Below are 20,367 nucleotides of genomic sequence, written 5' to 3'. Positions count from 1 at the left end.
CATCCCTTTGTGATCCTTCGCGGTTTGTGGATTGCCGTGGCTGTGGGTTTTCTCTTGGCGAGACCACCTCTCTGCTTTCGTACCTGTTGATGCTGTCCTTTTGCCCACGTCCTGTACTTTCCTGATTGCGCCCCAAAGAGGACGTGTACTTGTTCCTGTGTTCCACACGTCCTGTGAACCAGGAGCTCGGAGATGTGACTGTCGTGTTCACCGTTCGGCAAGGAGCCTTCCGGGGGCGGCGACCTCCTGTGAGGGGGACCTGCCTCCCTGTGGCTCGTTAGCGTCCAGCAGCCCCGGCCACGTAACCTTTCTGGCACATTTCACCTTGACTGTTTGGAAAGTGCTCGATCCCTCAACAAGAGGAGCTTACGTCACCCTGTCCCACCTCGAGGGAAGCCCTCGCAGGGCTGTACTTTTCTCTGGAGCATGTCTCACAGTCCGACTTGCGCGTTTGCATGTATTTGATAAACGTTTGTCTCCGCTTGTAGACCATCGGCTTAAGGAAGCCAGCAAACTGTGCTTCTTTTCTCACATTTGCACCCGGGACTCAGCATGTGCCTTGCAGGGTGTTTGCTGAGTGGATGAATGGTTTCATTTGCTCTTCACGTCAACCATGAAAGATGGTGTTATTGTCAAGCTCATTTTCCTGATGAGGAAACTGCAGCTTGAGATGGCAGGTGATAGCATTTGTCCCAAAGTCAGATCACTTAAGGCAAAGTGGATGGAAGCTTTTAAGAACCACCTGTCTAAAATGCAGATTTAAACACAATTTGCTTTGTTTCTTGGGCTAATTGGTCCTGGACTCTAATGTTTTAAGTGGCCATTCAGCTCCAAATTCTAGCTTTCTCTGACATTCATTGTGTGCAAAGTTGTGTGCTGCGCCTTTAGGGGGAGCAGAGGAGTAGAGAAGGGTCACCTGGGGGCAGGGGTGTCAGCCAGGGCTGGAAGGAGGAAGGGTTCTCTTCTTACATAGTGAAAAGGGACAAGGCAAGAAAAGACCAACCTTCTTCTAAAGCCCCAGAGCTTCCCGGGGTTACCTGTCCAGACCAGTCACAGGCAGGCCATTCCACACCACTCACCCCTGGAAAACTGCCCCTGCCATTCGGTCTAACATCCTTCAGAACCTCGGGGAGCGTTCAGGTAGACGCAGTGAGCCATGAGCACAGGATCCCTAGGAAGGCGCAAGGACACAGCAGCCCTGTCCTCGAAACCCAGTTTCACCTTGAAAGCACCAGCGAGAAGGTCAGAAGGGAGGCCCAGAGGGCCAGGGTGTGTGACCTCCCCGGGGGCGCAGCCCTGGAGAGCTGGCTGTGCCAGGCACCCAAAGGGTGTAGTGCAGAAGACAAGAGACGTGGGTGATTCAGATAGAGGCTGCCCTTCTGCAGGACGGTCGAGACCAATTTGTAGCCCTCAGGGCTCAGGAAAACCCACCCATCCCTGCTCCCGAATCAGTAAATCAGGCCACTGACTTCATGTGCATGGCAAATGTTCATTTGGTAAAAACTTAGAAAAGAGACCCTCTTCCTTCATTTATTCATTATTTACACCTTGTCGCCTTTGAAAAAGCTTTAATTCACATAAAATTAAAAGACCAATGTGCAGTAGGATAATGGCAAGGGCAAACGACAAAGTGTGGAGTGAAGTGTGGGATTCAGACGCGGCTGGTCCAGCTTCTCCTGTTTAGGACACGGTGTCTCGGGTTGTGGCCCAGCTGGGAACGCTCCTCATTAGAGAGTTGTTCTGTATTCCGTGATCAGTTCTCTACGGGAATCAGAATGTGTAAAGGATTATTTGTTGTGCTTTTTATCAGTGGTAGAAGTAGTAGATGGTTACCGTGCAAAACCAGAACAGTAGATGTGTAGAAAGAAGACAACACGTCGCCTTTGATCTCATCGCCACCAGGTGGGTGCGTTGAGCACCGGGCGTGCCTTTCGGTGCTCCGGGTGCGCCTTTCGGTGCTCCGGGTGCGTCCGTGAGGCCTCGCGCTGCACGCGGACCCGGGGTGTGGCCGTGCGCAGCTGCTGCTTCTCTCTGCGTCCCTTCAGTGCGTTCGCCAGGGCTCGTTCTTCCTCCGTCGCTGGGTTAAAGTTCAGGCAAGTCCCATGAACTCCAGTCACTCTTAGGTAATAAAAAGTGCGAGGCCACTTTTGTATTTAAATTTTTAAAAATTGTGGTAAATACACATTGGTTTGGCTCTGATCATAGACTGAGTTCCTGTCTGCAGAACTGCAGCACGAAGCGTGCACACCTGGCCATCTACCATCCAACCTTTGCTGCGGGGAGGGCGTTCGGCAGCTCTCACCTTCAGAGGGGGTTTCCATGAATGGGATCCAAATGCCTCGCTGATTCAGCCCATTTAGTGAATGTAGACAGATTCCAGGGGCTGCCCCGGTAGCCCTTCCTGGGAAGTTTGCTACTGTGGTCTGCATTTGCCACCCAGCACGTGTCTAGGCTGCTCCCCTGAGTGTGATAATGGTGACGATGAGGGTGACGAGAGTGGGAATGGTGATACTGGTGATGGTGGTGATGATGGTGGTGATGTGTGTGCTTGTAGGTGCCTGAACCGTGTACTTTCATGTACACGTGGTGATAAAGACACTTAGGAGCAAAAACTGTTGTGTATGATTCACATCCGCTTTGTGAAAGCAGATTTGTGTGAGCTTAACTGCACACCATTGCTTATTCTCTAAAGCTTGTAGCATTTGTCTGGGGGACCCTATTAAGACATATAATTTCTGTGGGTCAGGCCTGCAGCAGTTGTTCATGGGAGCTGATCTCCTACTCCAGGCCTTACATATTTGATGTCCTGACATTTCGTGTAATTGCTCTGCTAGAGCCCACTTGGCACATCGAAAGCTACTTAAAATGTCATTATAAGCCGGCCGGATCTCGGAATTACATGGTGCGGCGGCCGGAACAGAGCGTCTCACTTTGATGCATGTGGTATTTGATTGTGCTCTGCGCCACGGCCCCTCTTCAGTCCACCAGGGCTGGCTAGACTCTTTAAAGAGGATTTCCTCATTTCTGCTCATCTTCAGATGACTGACAGTGGGTGCCTCCGGGCTGACTCACCGTGGTCAACAGCACTTAGGCGGGAGATGATCGCTGACACGAGTTCATTGCTCTCCTCCTAAGTGGTCAGCCGCTAAGCATCTACCACTGTATACCTAAGGGTTTTTTAGTGATTTTTCACTAATGGTAATCTGAAAAGTTTCTTTTTTGGATGAGAGGAGACAATTTTAGGAATTATATTTTATTATACCATTTTGAAGATGGATGTTTCTTATTACAGTTAGAGAGGCCCACGGAAAGTCTCTCCTGTTCTCTGGTCTTTATCTTAAAGAACATGAGTGTTTTCACACTGCAGGTCTATTTCTGCTCTTCCCTCCAAATAAGGAGAATAGAGCTGAGGGAAGTTAAGGGAAAAGACATGAGGTAACCGTAGGGAGGGTTTCTCTGAGTTATTAAATGTCAGGACAGATTATTGGAGGAGGGGCACAATTTCTCCTTAGCTATTTGGTTATTAGACGTGGTAGACAGACTATACATTTGATTTCATTTTCTCAATAACCCCTTCAAGTGGGAGTTACTGACCCATCTACACAGACAGACCCTGAGACTGGAGCCTGGGTGTGGCTGGCTGCAGAGCACACTTTCTCCAGAAGATCGTGACCCCCTGTTGGGGTGGGTCTTTTAGGATTTCTGGTCTGACTTGCCCTGTGTTTGACCAGCATTCTTCCTGCCCTGGGTTGCATAAAACAAAACATCACCCGGTGGGATGCCTTGAGGGGCTGCCGAGAGCCCCCAGCCCTGCCCAGGCTCCCCCGACGTTGGGAGCTGACCTCACACAGCTCCTCCAGCTTTGCTGTCCGTTATCACCCACCTGGGCTCTGTTCCGTCCCCTGAACCTCACATCCGGTCCATCTGGACCTGCCATAGAAACAAACACAGGCTCCCGCCAGCTCTGCCTGCTGCACCGCCATCCCCAGCTGGGTTCCTGCAGGAGCCTCCTCCGGCCTCCCTGCTCTGACCTTGTCTCAAGCCTGCAGGCCTCTTAGAATTGTAAACCAGATGACGACTCACTGCTCAAAACCCAGCAAGGGCTTCTCATCTCACTCAGCAAAAATCCAGGTCCTTTTCAGGGTCTGAGACCCTGTAAAATGCCCCCAACTTCACACCCCCTTGCTGCTCCAGGTCACCCACTCTGGCCACCTTTCTGTCCTTCCAGTGCCTCTGCCCCAGGGCCTTTGCACTTGCTGTTTCCTCTGCCCACAGAGCGTTTCCTTAAGATCGTCCCTGGGCTCAGGACTTCCCTTCTTTGGGTCTCTGAGCTTTTCTCCGACAATCCTGTCTAACAAAGCATCTTCCCTCCCCACTGCCCCATCCTCCACGCTCTGGATTATTGTTCCCACAGCCCCATCACCACCAGACCTTGTATGCGTTTGTTTTTAATTGTTTATTTTCTGTTTCTTCTACTATAGATGAACGTTCCATGAAAGCAAGTGCTTTGCTAACTGCATTATTCCTGCGCCTTGACAGGCAGCTGAGCATAGACGATGTGCAGCGAACATCTGTGGAGGGAAGGAAAGAACGAAGGGCGGGAGGACAGTTCCTGCTCTTGAGCTCTGCTGTTTAGCTTTGAGACCCTCTGGGAGGCCTGAATCTCTCACTGATTATCCGCCTCCCTCATGACCTGGAACGTGTGTCTCCCACCCAGGCAGCCTGAGAGCAGCTGGGGGGAGGGACGTGTGCAGGCAAAAAGGTCACGGGGCGGTGACAGGCCCTGGCCCCCTGCACGAGGTCGGCACCAGGGAGTCAGGAGATGCGGATGTGGCCGCCCACAGGCCAGGCCGTGCCCAGGAGAGTCTGCCTGCTTCAGCCACAGTTCAGTCTGCGGCCGACTTGCTACCCAGGGTCTGAACTGTCACCCTGAGACCCGTGTGCCCCCATTCGCATTACGGTTCTAGCACAGTAATCCCACCGGTCCTGTTCCTAAGTCTGGAATCGGAGAGAAAGTGGACTCTTAGAAGGAAATGTTCTGGCCAACAGCGCGACTCAGGGGCTTCACTCGGTGGTGAAACATGCTCGCAGAGCACAGTCGGGGCAGGGAGCCCACCTCTTGGACCCTTGTTAGGAGGGACGCAGCTCTGCGCTGAGGGTGGTCCAGCGGAGGACAGTACCGGATCCTCGGGGAACCAGGGCCCTCGGGAAGGGAATGTTCTCCTCGGCCGAATGTCCTGGTTAAGTTTGCGTTCCGCAGAAACACATTTTGGATTCAACACTTGTTAAAAAACGTCTCGTAAGTGTACTGATCCATTTCCTGCCTTGGTCGGTGTCCTGGGACGCCAGGGTGGGTTCTGCCATGCTCTGGCCCCTGGCGGGGACCACGCCTGCAGGGGCCACGCCTCGGCCTCTACTTTCAGGGCATTGCGTTTCCTCACCTTTCACGCCATGGCTGCGACAGTACAGACCGCTGAAAGATGATGTGTTTATAACGCTAGAGGCTTAATAAACAGCTAGGTGGTGTTTTTCTTACTGTTTGCTCTACCTTAGTGTTTCTCTTTTCTACGAAGCAACGTGTGCCCTTTGTCAGCCCAGAAAGGCAGGAGTTCTGACACCGTGTGTGGTTGGGATCCCTCAAACCTTCAGCCTCTTGCGCTGTTCTGTGTCAGGCATGCTTCTCTGTGTTTTTACAGTGCTTCTGTTCATGAGGAAGTGAGAAATATTTTTCCAGGTTCGCTGCTGGAAGTTATTTTTAAGGCTAGCGTTTGGTCCCTAAACGTGTCTACGGGGCTGTGGGGGGGAGGGATGCAGGGGGAGGTGGCGATGCAGGAGGAGGGATACAGGGGGAGGTGGGGATGCAGGGGGAGGGATACGGGGGGAGGTGGGGATGCAGGGGGAGGGATACGGGGGGAGGTGGGGATGCAGGGCGAGGGATACGGGGGGAGGTGGGGATGCAGGGGGAGGGTTAGAGGGGGAGGTGGGGATGCAGGGGGAGGGATGCGGGGGGAGGTGGGGATGCAGGGGGAGGGATGCAGGGGGAGGTGGGGATGCAGGGCGAGGGATACAGGGGGAGGTGGGGATGCAGGGGGAGGTGGGGATGCAGGGGGAGGTATGCAGGAGGAGGTGGGGATGCAGGGCGAGGGATGCAGGGGGAGGTGGGGATGCAGGGGGGCAGTGCCCTCCCCAGGGGCTCAGGTCGGGGGCAAGGACCACGGAGGCAGCAGCCACGGGGAGGTCATCCATCTGCATTTCCTTCCACGGGAAGCTGTGTCAAAGTGCAGGTTTTATTACTGTTCAGGTGTGGTGAGACCAGCAGATCAGGAGAGGGTTATCATGAAAAAGATCGTGATAGGCCCAGAGGTCAGAGCATCAGGAGCTCCTGGTTGACACGGAATCAAGGCCGGAGCTGTCACCACCCTGCGGCAAACCTTGTGGGGGCCTCCCGGCCACCCCACTGCTCTCCAGCCTGCAGAGCTTTTCCTAGCATCTCCTGCACTGCAGGTCCAGGGTGAGGGACCATCGTAACTCTTTTTTTAAAAAATAATATGAAAATGTCTTTCTTCCACTCTCATGTTTGAAGGATATTTTCACTGTATAATCTAGACTTCTGAATTAGACACCTTTTCTTTTAGTGGTTCAAATGCATCCCTCGTCTGTAAATGATCCAGTGTGTAATTATGTATCATGTCACGTATGTCATGCTTACAGGGCGCGTCCTGGGGCCACCGCCCTCCTGGCCCCGCCTCTGGCCGATTTAACATCTTCTCTACCTTGGTTTTCTGTGCCGCCTGGTGAGCTTGGCTGTGAGAGGCCGCCGTGCGGTTCTCTTTAATTCTTCTTGAGGTTTACCGAGTGCCTCGAATCTCTGAGTTAATGCTCTTCACCAATTTTGGGGAATTTGTGGAGGTTTTTTTCTTTTCTTTGTCCCCTTGTCTCTCTCTCCTTTCCCTCTCAGATCCAGTCACACTTGTGATGCCTGATGCCGTGCCAGGTTGCCAAGGTCTGTCCAGTCCTTTCTCCTGGTTCCACGGATGATAATCGTTTCCGTTATTTGTCCTCAGGTTCACCAGCTCTTTGCTCTCCATCATCCAGTCTGCGGTTCAGCCCATCCAGTCTGCGGTTAAGCCCATCCAGTGAGCTTGTGAATCTCGAATACTGAAGTCTGCACTCGCAGAATTCCATTTGGCTCTTTTTTGCTCCCGGCCCTCTGCTGCGCTCGCCGGGGGCCGCCCGTCTGCCCCTGCGTGTAGCCACTCCTCTGCATCCTTGCGTCCTTGTTCTAACGCTGTCCCTTGTCTCGGTTTGTCTGTTTTGTGTGTGCCGTCTAGGGGCACGTGTTCAGGCTCTGCTGAAGGACCTGCGGAAGCACCCGGGCAGCGTGGAGGGTCTGAGCGCCCTGGACGTGGCCGAGGCAGCCCGTGCGATAGCGAGCGCGATGCCAGGCGGGGGCGTGGAAGGGGAGCAGGACGGCGCCGGGAGAGGCGGCGGAGGGCCGAGAGGGCAGGCGGGCCGCTCGGGGGCCGCGCGCCACAGAGACGGCGTGCCAGGTGAGCGCCTCCCGGCCGCTCGCCCGCGTGTGCACGTGGCGCGCTGTGCTGCCTCTTTCTGCTGCGAGGTGGGATTCGTGTTAATGATTTGTGTCTGTCGGAACTTTTGCCTCTGAAAGCCTCCTTCGCAGGCTGAGCCTTCCAGAGCACTTACGCTGAAGGGCGAATTGCTCCCTGGAGGAGGGGGCTGCGATGCCTCCGTGCGAGGCTCCGGGTGCAGAAACAGGAGTGGGAGAAGGAGGTTTTGCCCGGATTGTGTGAGTGATACTGGGGAGGCAAATATTTGCATAATAAAGTGAAAGAGGTTCATTCGAATGTCTGCTTGAGGCTCACACCAGCCTCTGAGGCTGCTACAGGGAGAGCGCAGAGATCCCCACACCCCGGCACACGCACACTGGTGCACACTGACACACACACTCAGACACAGAGACACGCTCACACGCCAGCACATGCACACTCACACACTCGAGACACGCCCACACCCCAGCACATGCACACACACACACACACACACAGAGACACGCCCACACCCCGGCACATGCACACTCACACACACAGAGACACGCCCACACCCCGGCACATGCACACTCACACACACAGAGACACGCCCACACCCCGGCACATGCACACTCACACACACAGAGACACGCCCACACCCCGGCACATGCACACTCACACACTCAGACACAGAGACACGCTCACACGCCAGCACATGCACACTCACACACACACAGGAGACACGCCCACACCCCGGCACATGCACACACACACACACACAGACACACCCACACCCCGGCACATGCACACTCACACACACACTCAGAGACACGCTCACACGCCAGCACATGCATACTCACACACTCACACACAGGAGACACGCCCACACCCCGGCACATGCACACTCACACACACACACACGAGACACGCTCACAGCCCAGCACATGCGCACTCACACACAGAGACACGCCCACACCCCGGCACATGCACACTCACACACACAGAGACACGCCCACACCCCGGCACATGCACACACACACACACACACGAGACACGCTCACAGCCCAGCACATGCACACACACACACAGAGACACACCCACACCCCAGCACACGCACACTGGTGCACACTCACACACACACAGGAGACACGCTCACAGCCCAGCACATGCACACTCACACACACACACAGAGACACGCCCACACCCCGGCACATGCACACTCACACACACACACAGAGACACGCCCACACCCCGGCACATGCACACTCACACACACAGAGACACGCCCACACCCCGGCACATGCACACTCACACACTCAGACACAGAGACACGCTCACACGCCAGCACATGCATACTCACTCACACACAGGAGACACGCCCACACCCCGGCACATGCACACTCACACACACACAGAGACACGCCCACACCCCGGCACATGCACACTCACACACACAGAGACACGCCCACACCCCGGCACATGCACACTCACACACACACAGAGACACGCCCACACCCCAGCACATGCACACACACACACACACACAAGACACGCTCACAGCCCCGGCACATGCACACTCACACACACAGAGACACGCCCACACCCCGGCACATGCACACTCACACACTCAGACACAGAGACACGCTCACACGCCAGCACATGCACACTCACACACTCACACACAGGAGACACGCTCACAGCCCAGCACATGCACACTCACACACACACACACACAGAGAGACACGCCCACAACCCGGCACATGCACACTCACACACACACACAGAGACACGCCCACACCCCGGCACATGCACACACACACAGAGACACGCCCACACCCCGGCACATGCACACTCACTCACACACTCAGAGACACGCTCACACGCCAGCACATGCATACTCACACACTCACACACAGGAGACACGCCCACACCCCGGCACATGCACACTCACACACACACACAGACACGCCCACACCCCGGCACATGCACACTCACACACACACAGACACGCCCACACCCCGGCACATGCACACTCACACACACAGAGACACGCTCACAGCCCGGCACATGCACACTCACACCCACACACACACAGACACGCCCACACCCCGGCACATGCACACTCACACAGAGACACGCCCACACCCCGGCACATGCACACTCACACACTCAGACACAGAGACACGCTCACACGCCAGCACATGCATACTCACACACACACAGGAGACACGCCGACACCCCGGCACATGCACACTCACACACACACAGAGACACGCCCACACCCCGGCACATGCACACTCACACACACAGAGACACGCCCACACCCCGGCACACGCACACTCACACACACACACACGAGACACGCTCACAGCCCAGCACATGCGCACTCACACACACACAGACACGCCCACACCCCGGCACATGCACACACACACACACACGAGACACGCTCACAGCCCAGCACATGCACACTCACACACACACAGAGACACACCCACACCCCGGCACACGCACACTGGTGCACACTCACACACTCACACACAGGAGACACGCTCACAGCCCAGCACATGCACACTCACACACACACACACAGAGACACGTCCACACCCCGGCCCATGCACACTCACACACAGAGACACGCCCACACCCCGGCACATGCACACTCACACACACACTCAGACACAGAGACACGCTCACACGCCAGCACATGCATACTCACACACTCACACACAGGAGACACGCTCACAGCCCAGCACATGCACACTCACACACACACACAGACACGCCCACACCCCGGCACATGCACACTCACACACAGAGACACACCCACACCCCGGCACACGCACACTGGTGCACACTCACACACTCACACACAGGAGACACGCTCACAGCCCAGCACATGCACACTCACACACACACACACAGAGACACGCCCACACCCCGGCACATGCACACTCACACACACAGAGACACGCCCACACCCCGGCACATGCACACTCACACACACACTCAGACACAGAGACACGCTCACACGCCAGCACATGCATACTCACACACTCACACACAGGAGACACGCTCACAGCCCAGCACATGCACACTCACACACACACACAGACACGCCCACACCCCGGCACATGCACACTCACACAAAGAGACACGCTCACAGTCCAGCACATGCACACTCACACACACACAGAGACAGGCCCACACCCCGGCACATGCACACTCACACACACAGAGACACGCCCACAGCCCGGCACACGCACACTGGTGCTCACTGACACACTCAGACACAGAAACACGCTCACACGCCGGCACATGCACACTCACACACACACAGGAGACACGCTCACAGCCCAGCACATGCACACTCACACACACACACAGAGACACGCCCACACCCCGGCACATGCACACTCACACACACACAGAGACACACCCACAACCCAGCACACGCACACTGGTGCACACTGACACACACAGACACAGAGACACGCTCACACGCCAGCACATGCACACTCACACACTCACACACAGGAGACAGGCCCACACCCCGGCACATGCACACACACACACACACACAGAGACACGCCCACACCCCGGCACATGCACACACACACACACTCACACACAAGAGACACGCTCACAGCCCAGCACATGCACACTCACACACACACAGAGACACACCCACACCCCAGCACACGCACACTGGTGCACACTGACACACACAGACACAGCGACACGCTCACACGCCAGCACATGCACACTCACACACTCACACACAGGAGACACGCTCACAGCCCAGCACTTGCACACTCACACACACACAGAGACACGCCCACACCCCGGCACATGCACACTCACACACACACACAGAGACACGCCCACACCCCGGCACATGCACACTCACACACACAGAGACACGCCCATACCCCGGCACATGTACACTCACACACACACTCAGACACAGAGACACGCTCACACGCCAGCACATGCATACTCACACACTCACACACAGGAGACACGCTCACAGCCCAGCACATGCACACTCACACACAGGAGACACGCCCACACCCCGGCACATGCACACTCACACACACAGAGACACGCTCACAGCCCGGCACATGCACACTCACACACACACAGAGACACGCCCACACCCCGGCACACGCACACTGGTGCACACTGACACACTCAGACACAGAGACACGCTCACACGCCAGCACATGCACACTCACACAGAGACACGCCCACACCCCGGCACATGCACACTCACACACACACAGAGACACGCTCACAGCCCAGCACATGCACACTCACACACACACAGAGACACGCCCACACCCCGGCACATGCACACTGACACACACACTCAGACACAGAGACACGCCCACACCCTGGCACATGCACACTCACACACAGAGACACACCCACACCCCGGCACACGCACACTGGTGCACACTGACACACTCAGACACAGAGACACGCTCACACGCCAGCACATGCACACTCACACACACACACAGGAGACACGCTCACAGCCCAGCACATGCACACTCACACACACACACACACAGAGACACGCCCACACCCCGGCACATGCACACTCACACACACACAGAGACACGCCCACACCCCGGCACATGCACACTCACACTCACACAAGAGACACGCTCACAGCCCAGCACATGCACACTCACACACACAGACACGCCCGCACCCCAGCACATGCACACACACACACAGAGACACGCTCACAGCCCAGCACATGCACATTCACACACACACACACAGAGACACGCCCACACCCTGGCACATGCACACTCACACACACGCCCACACCCCGGCACATGCACACTCACACACACAGAGACACACCCACACCCCGGCACACGCACACTGGTGCACACTGACACACTCAGACACAGAGACACGCTCACACGCCAGCACATGCACACTCACACACACACAGGAGACACGCTCACAGCCCAGCACATGCACACACACACACAGAGACACGCCCACACCCCGGCACATGCACACTCACACACACACAGAGGCACGCCCACAGCCCAGCACATGCACACTCACACACACACACACAGAGACACGCCCACACCCCGGCACATGCACACTCACACACAGAGACACGCTCACAGCCCAGCACATGCACACTCACACACAGAGACACGCCCACACCCCGGAACATGCACACTCACACACACAGAGACACGCTCACAGCCCAGCACATGCACACTCACACACAGAGACACGCCCACACCCCGGCACATGCACACTCACACACACAGAGACACGTTCATAGCCCAGCACATGCACACACACACACAGAGACACGCCCACACCCCGGCACATGCACACTCACACACACAAAGAGACACGCTCACAGCCCAGCACATGCACACTCACACACACACAGAGACACACCCACACCCCGGCACATGCACACTCACACACACACACACACAGAGACACGCCCACACCCCGGCACATGCACACTCACACACACAAAGAGACACGCTTACAGCCCAGCACATGCACACTCACACACATACACAAGAGACACGCTCACAGCCCAGCACATGCACACTCACACACACACACAGAGACACGCCCACACCCCGGCACATGCACACTCACACACACACACACACAGAGACACGCCCACACCCCGGCACATGCACACTCACACACACACAAGAGACACGCTCACAGCCCAGCACATGCACACTCACACACACAGACACGCCCGCACCCCAGCACATGCACACACACACACAGAGACACGCTCACAGCCCAGCACATGCACATTCACACACACACACACAGAGACACGCCCACACCCTGGCACATGCACACTCACACACACGCCCACACCCCGGCACATGCACACTCACACACACAGAGACACACCCACACCCCGGCACACGCACACTGGTGCACACTGACACACTCAGACACAGAGACACGCTCACACGCCAGCACATGCACACTCACACACACACAGGAGACACGCTCACAGCCCAGCACATGCACACACACACACAGAGACACGCCCACACCCCGGCACATGCACACTCACACACACACAGAGACACGCCCACAGCCCAGCACATGCACACTCACACACACACACACAGAGACACGCCCACACCCCGGCACATGCACACTCACACACAGAGACACGCTCACAGCCCAGCACATGCACACTCACACACACAGAGACACGCCCACACCCCGGAACATGCACACTCACACACACAGAGACACGCTCACAGCCCAGCACATGCACACTCACACACAGAGACACGCCCACACCCCGGCACATGCACACTCACACACACAGAGACACGCTCATAGCCCAGCACATGCACACTCACACACACACAGAGACACGCCCACACCCCGGCACATGCACACTCACACACACAAAGAGACACGCTCACAGCCCAGCACATGCACACTCACACACACACAGAGACACACCCACACCCCGGCACATGCACACTCACACACACACACACACAGAGACACGCCCACACCCCGGCACATGCACACTCACACACACAAAGAGACACGCTTACAGCCCAGCACATGCACACTCACACACATACACAAGAGACACGCTCACAGCCCAGCACATGCACACTCACACACACACACAGAGACACGCCCACACCCCGGCACATGCACACTCACACACACACACACACAGAGACACGCCCACACCCCGGCACATGCACACTCACACACACACACACACACGAGACACGCTCACACCCCAGCACATGCACACTCACACACACACACAGAACCGCCCACACCCCAGCACACACACATGAGACACACTCACACCCCAGGATATGCACACTCACACACACACAGAGACACACCCACACCCTAGCACACACATACACACACCCCAACATTCACACTCACACACACGCTTACACACCCCAACCCACTCACACATACATACACCCACAAACAGCCGCCAGGGAACGTTGGGCGAGGGCCGAGCAGGGCAGGCCCCGTCTCCCCTGCCTGACCGCTTCTCAAAGTCGCGGAAGCTACATTAAAGCATGTAACGCAGTGCGCTGCACACAGTAGGCGCCCAGGAACGTGCCAGGTGAGAGGTGCATGTCTTTCCCTCCTCTGTGGGCTGGGACGAGGCTTGCCTGGAAGCTGGAGGCGTGGCCTGACTGATGCAGGGAAGGACACTGGGTTGCGACTCGGCCGAGGTGGTCCAGGGGGCGGTGGTCCCTGTCCCGGGGCTGGGAGGGTCTGCAGGGGCACAGGAGCCACACACTGACTCCTGCGTGTGTCCTCAGAGGAGTGGCCACCACAGCAAAGTAACCAGTCTGGAGGCATCTCAGCGTGAGATGTGTGGGTTCGACACTTCACTCTCCTTTTTTGTAACTGCCCACTGCTCCTGGCTCAGCGGCTCTTTCTTGCTCTGAGCTATCTGAAGGATAACACGTGGTTCCCTGGAACTGGCCTCGTGACTGACTGACTTCGCGTCTGAGCTGGTGGGTCACCCCTCCTCTGTCGTGGGCTTTATAGAGCGCCATCCCTGTACTGTAAGCGGAGGTTTTCGTGGTCGTGGGAATGAGGCCAGCGTCAGCGTGCCTGACCTACTCGGTGGTCGCCCCGTACGTGCCGTGACCTTTGTGCTGATGTTCTGGACCGGGATTTTGACGAGCTCGTGTCTTTCACAGGTAACAGAGCGCGAGACGGTGGTGCAGGAGTTTACCAGGAGGTAAGATGGGGCGTGTTCGGGGCCTGTGAAGCCCAGAGTCACGTTAGTTGTCTTGTCCATAGTTTGGGAACATACGTGAAATACAAAAAAAGTTTTTCCAGAAAAAGATAGAAAAACCCTCATAATCTCAAATGAATATTCCTCAGAACCCCCCCCTGCACCCAGGGAAACGGGAGGGTAACACCGCGTGATGAGACTGCACGCCCACTTTGTGTCGTTGCGGTCATCCCGTGTGTCCTGGCTTCCGGGGTTCATTTAAGGGACATTCACAGGCTCTGGATCATTTACACCCGCGGTGCTGTCCATGGTGGTCGCCACCAGCCATACGTGGCTGCTTGAACTTAAATCCCCAGCTGTGCCAGCCACACGTCCCGTGCTCCCTAGTAACTGGGGGGGGGTGGGGAGACCACTGCTCCTCCATCGTTGCCAAGGGTCCCCTCGACAGTACTGGTCCAGAGGGGTCTGGAAAAGGCTGGGACACGGGTGACGCCCACCCACGGAGCGGTTTGCTGGTTTTCCCTGTTGAAGAACCTCTGCTCATTTGTATTAGTCTTAAGGATGCAGAAAATCAATTCATAAGCAATGGCAGTGATGTGGTTCTACGAAACTCTATTTTGTGGGTGGAAAGGAATTTCTGGTTAGTACTTTTCTTGTCAGATTATGTTAGTGGTTCCTGGTTCAGTGCCTGTTAGCAAGTGGTGAAGAAAACACCAACAATTCTTTTAAATGTCCATCAGAAATTAAAAAATGGAGGGTTCGGCTATCCGAGTTGTGGAGGGAGCCATGGGGTCTAGGGACACGTTTCCTAATTCGGGACGCAGAGGGAGAGGCCAGCAGAGCTTGGGGTCTCCAGACGACACGCATTCGGCCAGACCCCGAAGTCGCCCTGCGCGGCCCACTCCCAGCCCCAGGCTCACATACGCCAATGCCCGCTCCCCCATGAGTCCAGCGCTGATGGCTTCTCTGTGACTTGGGGCACATTCTTAAGCTGGTTTCCTTTCTGCCAGGTCAGCCGTTTGGGCGTCAAACTCGAGGACCTCCTGCAGGGTCCTGGGTCTCCATTCCTGCCTGGAGCCCCCACTCTTGCTGGGTCCTTCAAGACGGAGATCAAGAAATCGGAGGACCCTGAGGCCTCCCCGTCTTCAGAGGAGGATCGCTTTGGGGTGGAGAACATAAAGAGTCAGACCTACTCCAAGGAGCTGCTGCAGAGGCCGCCGCACCCAGAGCCGGGGCCGAGCAGGCTCGGGGCGTCGCAGCTCCGGGCTCCGGTGGCCCCGCAGGAGGACCAGCGCCCCGGCGCCGGGGCCCGGAGACCCCCCAGCCAAGGCCTGCGGCTGGAAGTGCAGCCTCCCCAGGAGGAGTACGGCTACATTGTGACGGAAAACGAGTGAGTAGGAGCTTTTCATCTGTCCGTGGGTGAGATCCTGGCCCTGCGCAGGCTGGGGAAACGCTTTCATTTTTTCCCCATCTTCACCTGGAGGTGGAGGGTGGGCCTCCCTGGTCTTGCAGGTGTGGGAGGGCAGCCAGGAGCCAGCCTGTCCCCCCGACCCCGTGTTCTGGACCGGGAACCCGAGCTTGAGGGTGATTCTCCACAAAACAAACCCCAGACAAAGCCCTGCCCGGCTCCTTGGTCCTGGCCCCATCACCTGCAGCTCAGATCACAGGGTGCCTGTTGGAGCTGGAGCCGGGGTGTCTCAGGCAGGACGGGTGGTGAAGGGGGCGCCCCGGGCAGCCCACGTTGGCTAGAACTCCAGAAGCTTCAAGTCGTCCAAATACTAGGGTATGAGTCACTCTTCAGAGGGAAGAATGTGCTGCACGCCATGTAGTGTTCTGTCCTCCCCTTAATTTTGTGCTGAGCGTAACAAGGGACAGAATCAAATGCCACGTGCCCAGCAAGTGACAAGTGGGCGGCCCTGTTCTTCAGGTCGTCTCACTAACGAATCTGACGTTTGACGCTTTGTAACGGTGTGTTTTCTTCATGGAACGGAAGCGGGGATTCCAAGGGAAAACACGTCTGTCTGGCTGCAGGCACAGGCGTGTGTGCGTGTGCAGGTGTGTGCCGGTGCGTGTGCAGGTGTGCGCCGGTGCGTGTGCAGGTGTGCGCGCATGTCCACCCGCGATTTTGCTTCTGCGTCATCCCGTGCCTCTGGTCAGGCGTCGAGGGAGCTTCCGTGGTTACTCCCCGCGGGGAGGGGGCTACGCCAGAGCGGGAGCTGTCTATCCTGCTGACTCCGCGGCCTCTGCGCTCTCACCCGCGCGTGTTCGCCGTCGCTGCACCGCACACGGCAAACGCCGCCTGTACCACCGACACAGACCCTGTGTCAAGGCCGCGTGAAAGTGGAGATGGTGTTCTCGCCTGGGCTGGGAGACCTGCACAGCACTGGCGCCTCGTCTCTCCAGCCTTTTCATGAAGATGCGCCTGCCCGTTCCGGCCTCCTCGCCTCCGGGCCGTGCTCCCCGCGCTCTGTCTGCCTTGAGCCCCTTCGCTCAGAACTGGGACTCCCGCCGGGTGTGTCAGGATCACGCGTGACGCAGCGCGCACGGGGGCCTGGGTGGTGCTGTTGCGTTGGACCCGCCCGGCGGCCTGCTGCGCAGTGTGACCTGTGCTGTGGGTTTTCCCTTTCTCAGCAAACGTTGCTGTCGTGTGTGTGTGTGTGACGTGTATGTGTATTGTATGTTTATGTGTCTGTGTGTAGCCTGTATGTGTCTCTGTGTATCTGTGTTGTGTGCATATGTCTGTGTATATTTGTGTATGTGTGCGTGTATGTATACACGGGTGCACGTGTATGTGTGTGTTGTGTGTGTAGGATGTATGTGTCTGTGTATGTCTGTGTGTCGTGTGTGTATGCGCATGTGTGTATGTGTTTGTGCATACGCGTGTCTGTGTGCATGTGTGTGTAGTACGTACGTGTCCTTGTGTGTGTGTGTGTGGATGTGTCTGTGTGCATGTGTGTGTAGTATGTACGTGTCCCTGTGTGTGTGTGGATGTGTCTGTGTGCATCTCTGTGCTGTGTGTGTGCGTGGTCACTGGAGGGACCACTGAGCAGCTGCTCTGAGCACCTTTCCTCCCGCCAGGATGTCCTGATGCCCAAGGGCTGGTCCCCGGCGCAGGGCACGGGGCTGCTCCTGTCTGGGGCCTGGGGCTCAGCTGCGCACAGAGGAGACTGAGGCCCCGTGCAAGTGCTGGGAAAGGATTCTGATCGTTGGGAAGACTGAACAACGGAGAACAGAGGACGATGAACTTTAGAGCAGGACCATCCAGGCCTACCGTCCTCAGCGTCACAGGAAACCCAGCGTGAGTGGATGACGCCTGGATGGAGGGAGACCCATCTCATCGGGTGTCTCCTCTTGTTCTTGCTGACTTTCCTGTAACACAGAGCCACTTCTGAGGGTTTCTTCCCTGCGTCCAGAGTTCATTTTCCTGAGGGCTTTTCCTTGGCCTCACCTTTGGGGCCTGAACATTTACCTGCTACAAGCACGGGTTAAAGAAAAAGATCATTATCCTATCTTGGCTGACTTCCCGTTTTCTCTTTTGCTGTTTCCGTCGGATGGAAGATCTGTGGTGCAGCCGACAGCTTTACGTCCGGAACTCTCTGTGTATCACAGGGGAGACATGCTCCAGAAGCTTCTCCTACCCTCCCTCCACGGACAGACGGAGGTTTCTGCCTCTGTTGTCAGATAAACTGGTAATTTGGGATTCTCTGGGGCAAGATTTCACCAGATCTCAGTTTAAGCCTTAATGGACCAACTGTTTACTGACAAGAATCCGACACTATTCTTTTTCTTTTCTTTTTTTCAAAAAAGCACTTTTGTATGTTTGGTTCTTCCTAAAAGGAGAAGAGCATGACGGGCAGCTCAGCGTCCTCTCATCCCTGACATTGGCGGGGATGCCGCGCTGACCTCGCTCGTACATTTCCTGGTGGGCGGGGCTGTAGTTTCATCCTTTGCCACTTGCATTTTCATCCTCTTTACAAACCAAATGGATTATTCGAGACGCGTGAAGGGCAGGGCAGCCATCCCAGGTCCTCCAAGGACGATTTAAAAGTTATTTCAAGTTAGGCTGCCGGGAAGGGACCCCAGGATGGAGGGTGCATGTGAAGCAGAGGGACTGCTCACCAGTCAGCAGAGGCCACACCGCCTTTACAGCCGAAAGACTGGGAGTCACGAGGCACGCTGGGCAGGGATGCCCCCCCCCCCCGAGGAGACGGGCCCTCGTGTCCTACGGGGACCTGTTCCTGTACAAGGATCGTCCGAGCCGCGCAGACCGAGTTTGGAGAAGTAAACCCACGGCGTGAGCACGTGCAGCAGCCCCCGCGCCCTCACGGATCACCTGGAACGCCCAGCGTGGGGCGAAGCCCGGGTCCCACTGGGGGCTGCGCCCTGGGCCCCACGGCAGCAGGCGACCCGGGTAGTGGCGGCGGCGGCGCGGGAACGGATGGGGGGGCGCGCTCACCAGACGGGGCGTCAGCCGCAGCGCTCTCCGCGGGGAGGCCGCCCCCCCCTCCCCCGGGAGAAGCGGAGCGAAGGCCCGTGGGTGGGGGAGGCTGTCGGGAGGGCGCCGAGGGGCGTCGGGCCGCGCGCTGCTCCCTCCCTCCGCCGGGCAAGGGTAGGGCCTGCGCAGTGGAGTCCGGAAGAAGGGCCCCCGTTTGGCAAGGCCTCGGGAGCGTGTGCCGCCCCAGACCCGTGCACTAGGTTGCCCTGCCGGCCGCGCCGGGGCAGGTACCGTCCTCCTCCTCTCAGACACCTGCCGCTCGCAGCCCGGGGGGAAAGCCTGCCCGCCCTCCGCCATCCCTCACCGCCGTGGGAGAGCCGCGTGCTCTGGGCTCGCCAGCCGGCAGCCAGGGGGGCGGGACGGGGGACCCCTCCCCGCCCCGTCCGAGCAGCCCCTCAGGGCTCACGTGGCTGCTTCTGTGCCCGTGGGCAGCCGGGCGCGGGTCCTGCCCATCTCTGCGGGTTTTCCCTCCCTTGCTGGAGAAGGGAGACTCCGGAATGTCGGGGGGCGGTTCTGTGTGTGCGGTGGCAGCGCAGACTGTAGTTACTCAG

The 20,367-nt window shown here is 57.1% G+C and overlaps 1 protein-coding gene across 1 annotated transcript in view; it reads left to right on the top strand.

The window, feature by feature from the left end:
• PTPRN2 (protein tyrosine phosphatase receptor type N2) overlaps positions 1-20,367 on the top strand; it is a 684,054-nt gene that overhangs the window by 250,228 nt on the left and 413,459 nt on the right. Inside the window, 3 exon segments of the mRNA XM_068550211.1 lie at positions 7,332-7,550; positions 15,284-15,324; positions 16,332-16,711. Coding sequence (XP_068406312.1) covers positions 7,332-7,550; positions 15,284-15,324; positions 16,332-16,711 — 640 coding nt within the window.

The sequence above is a fragment of the Eschrichtius robustus genome, chromosome 8 (assembly GCF_028021215.1).
Source record: "Eschrichtius robustus isolate mEscRob2 chromosome 8, mEscRob2.pri, whole genome shotgun sequence".
Taxonomy (NCBI): Eukaryota; Metazoa; Chordata; class Mammalia; order Artiodactyla; family Eschrichtiidae; genus Eschrichtius; species Eschrichtius robustus.
This window is presented reverse-complemented; position numbering and strand designations above follow the sequence as displayed.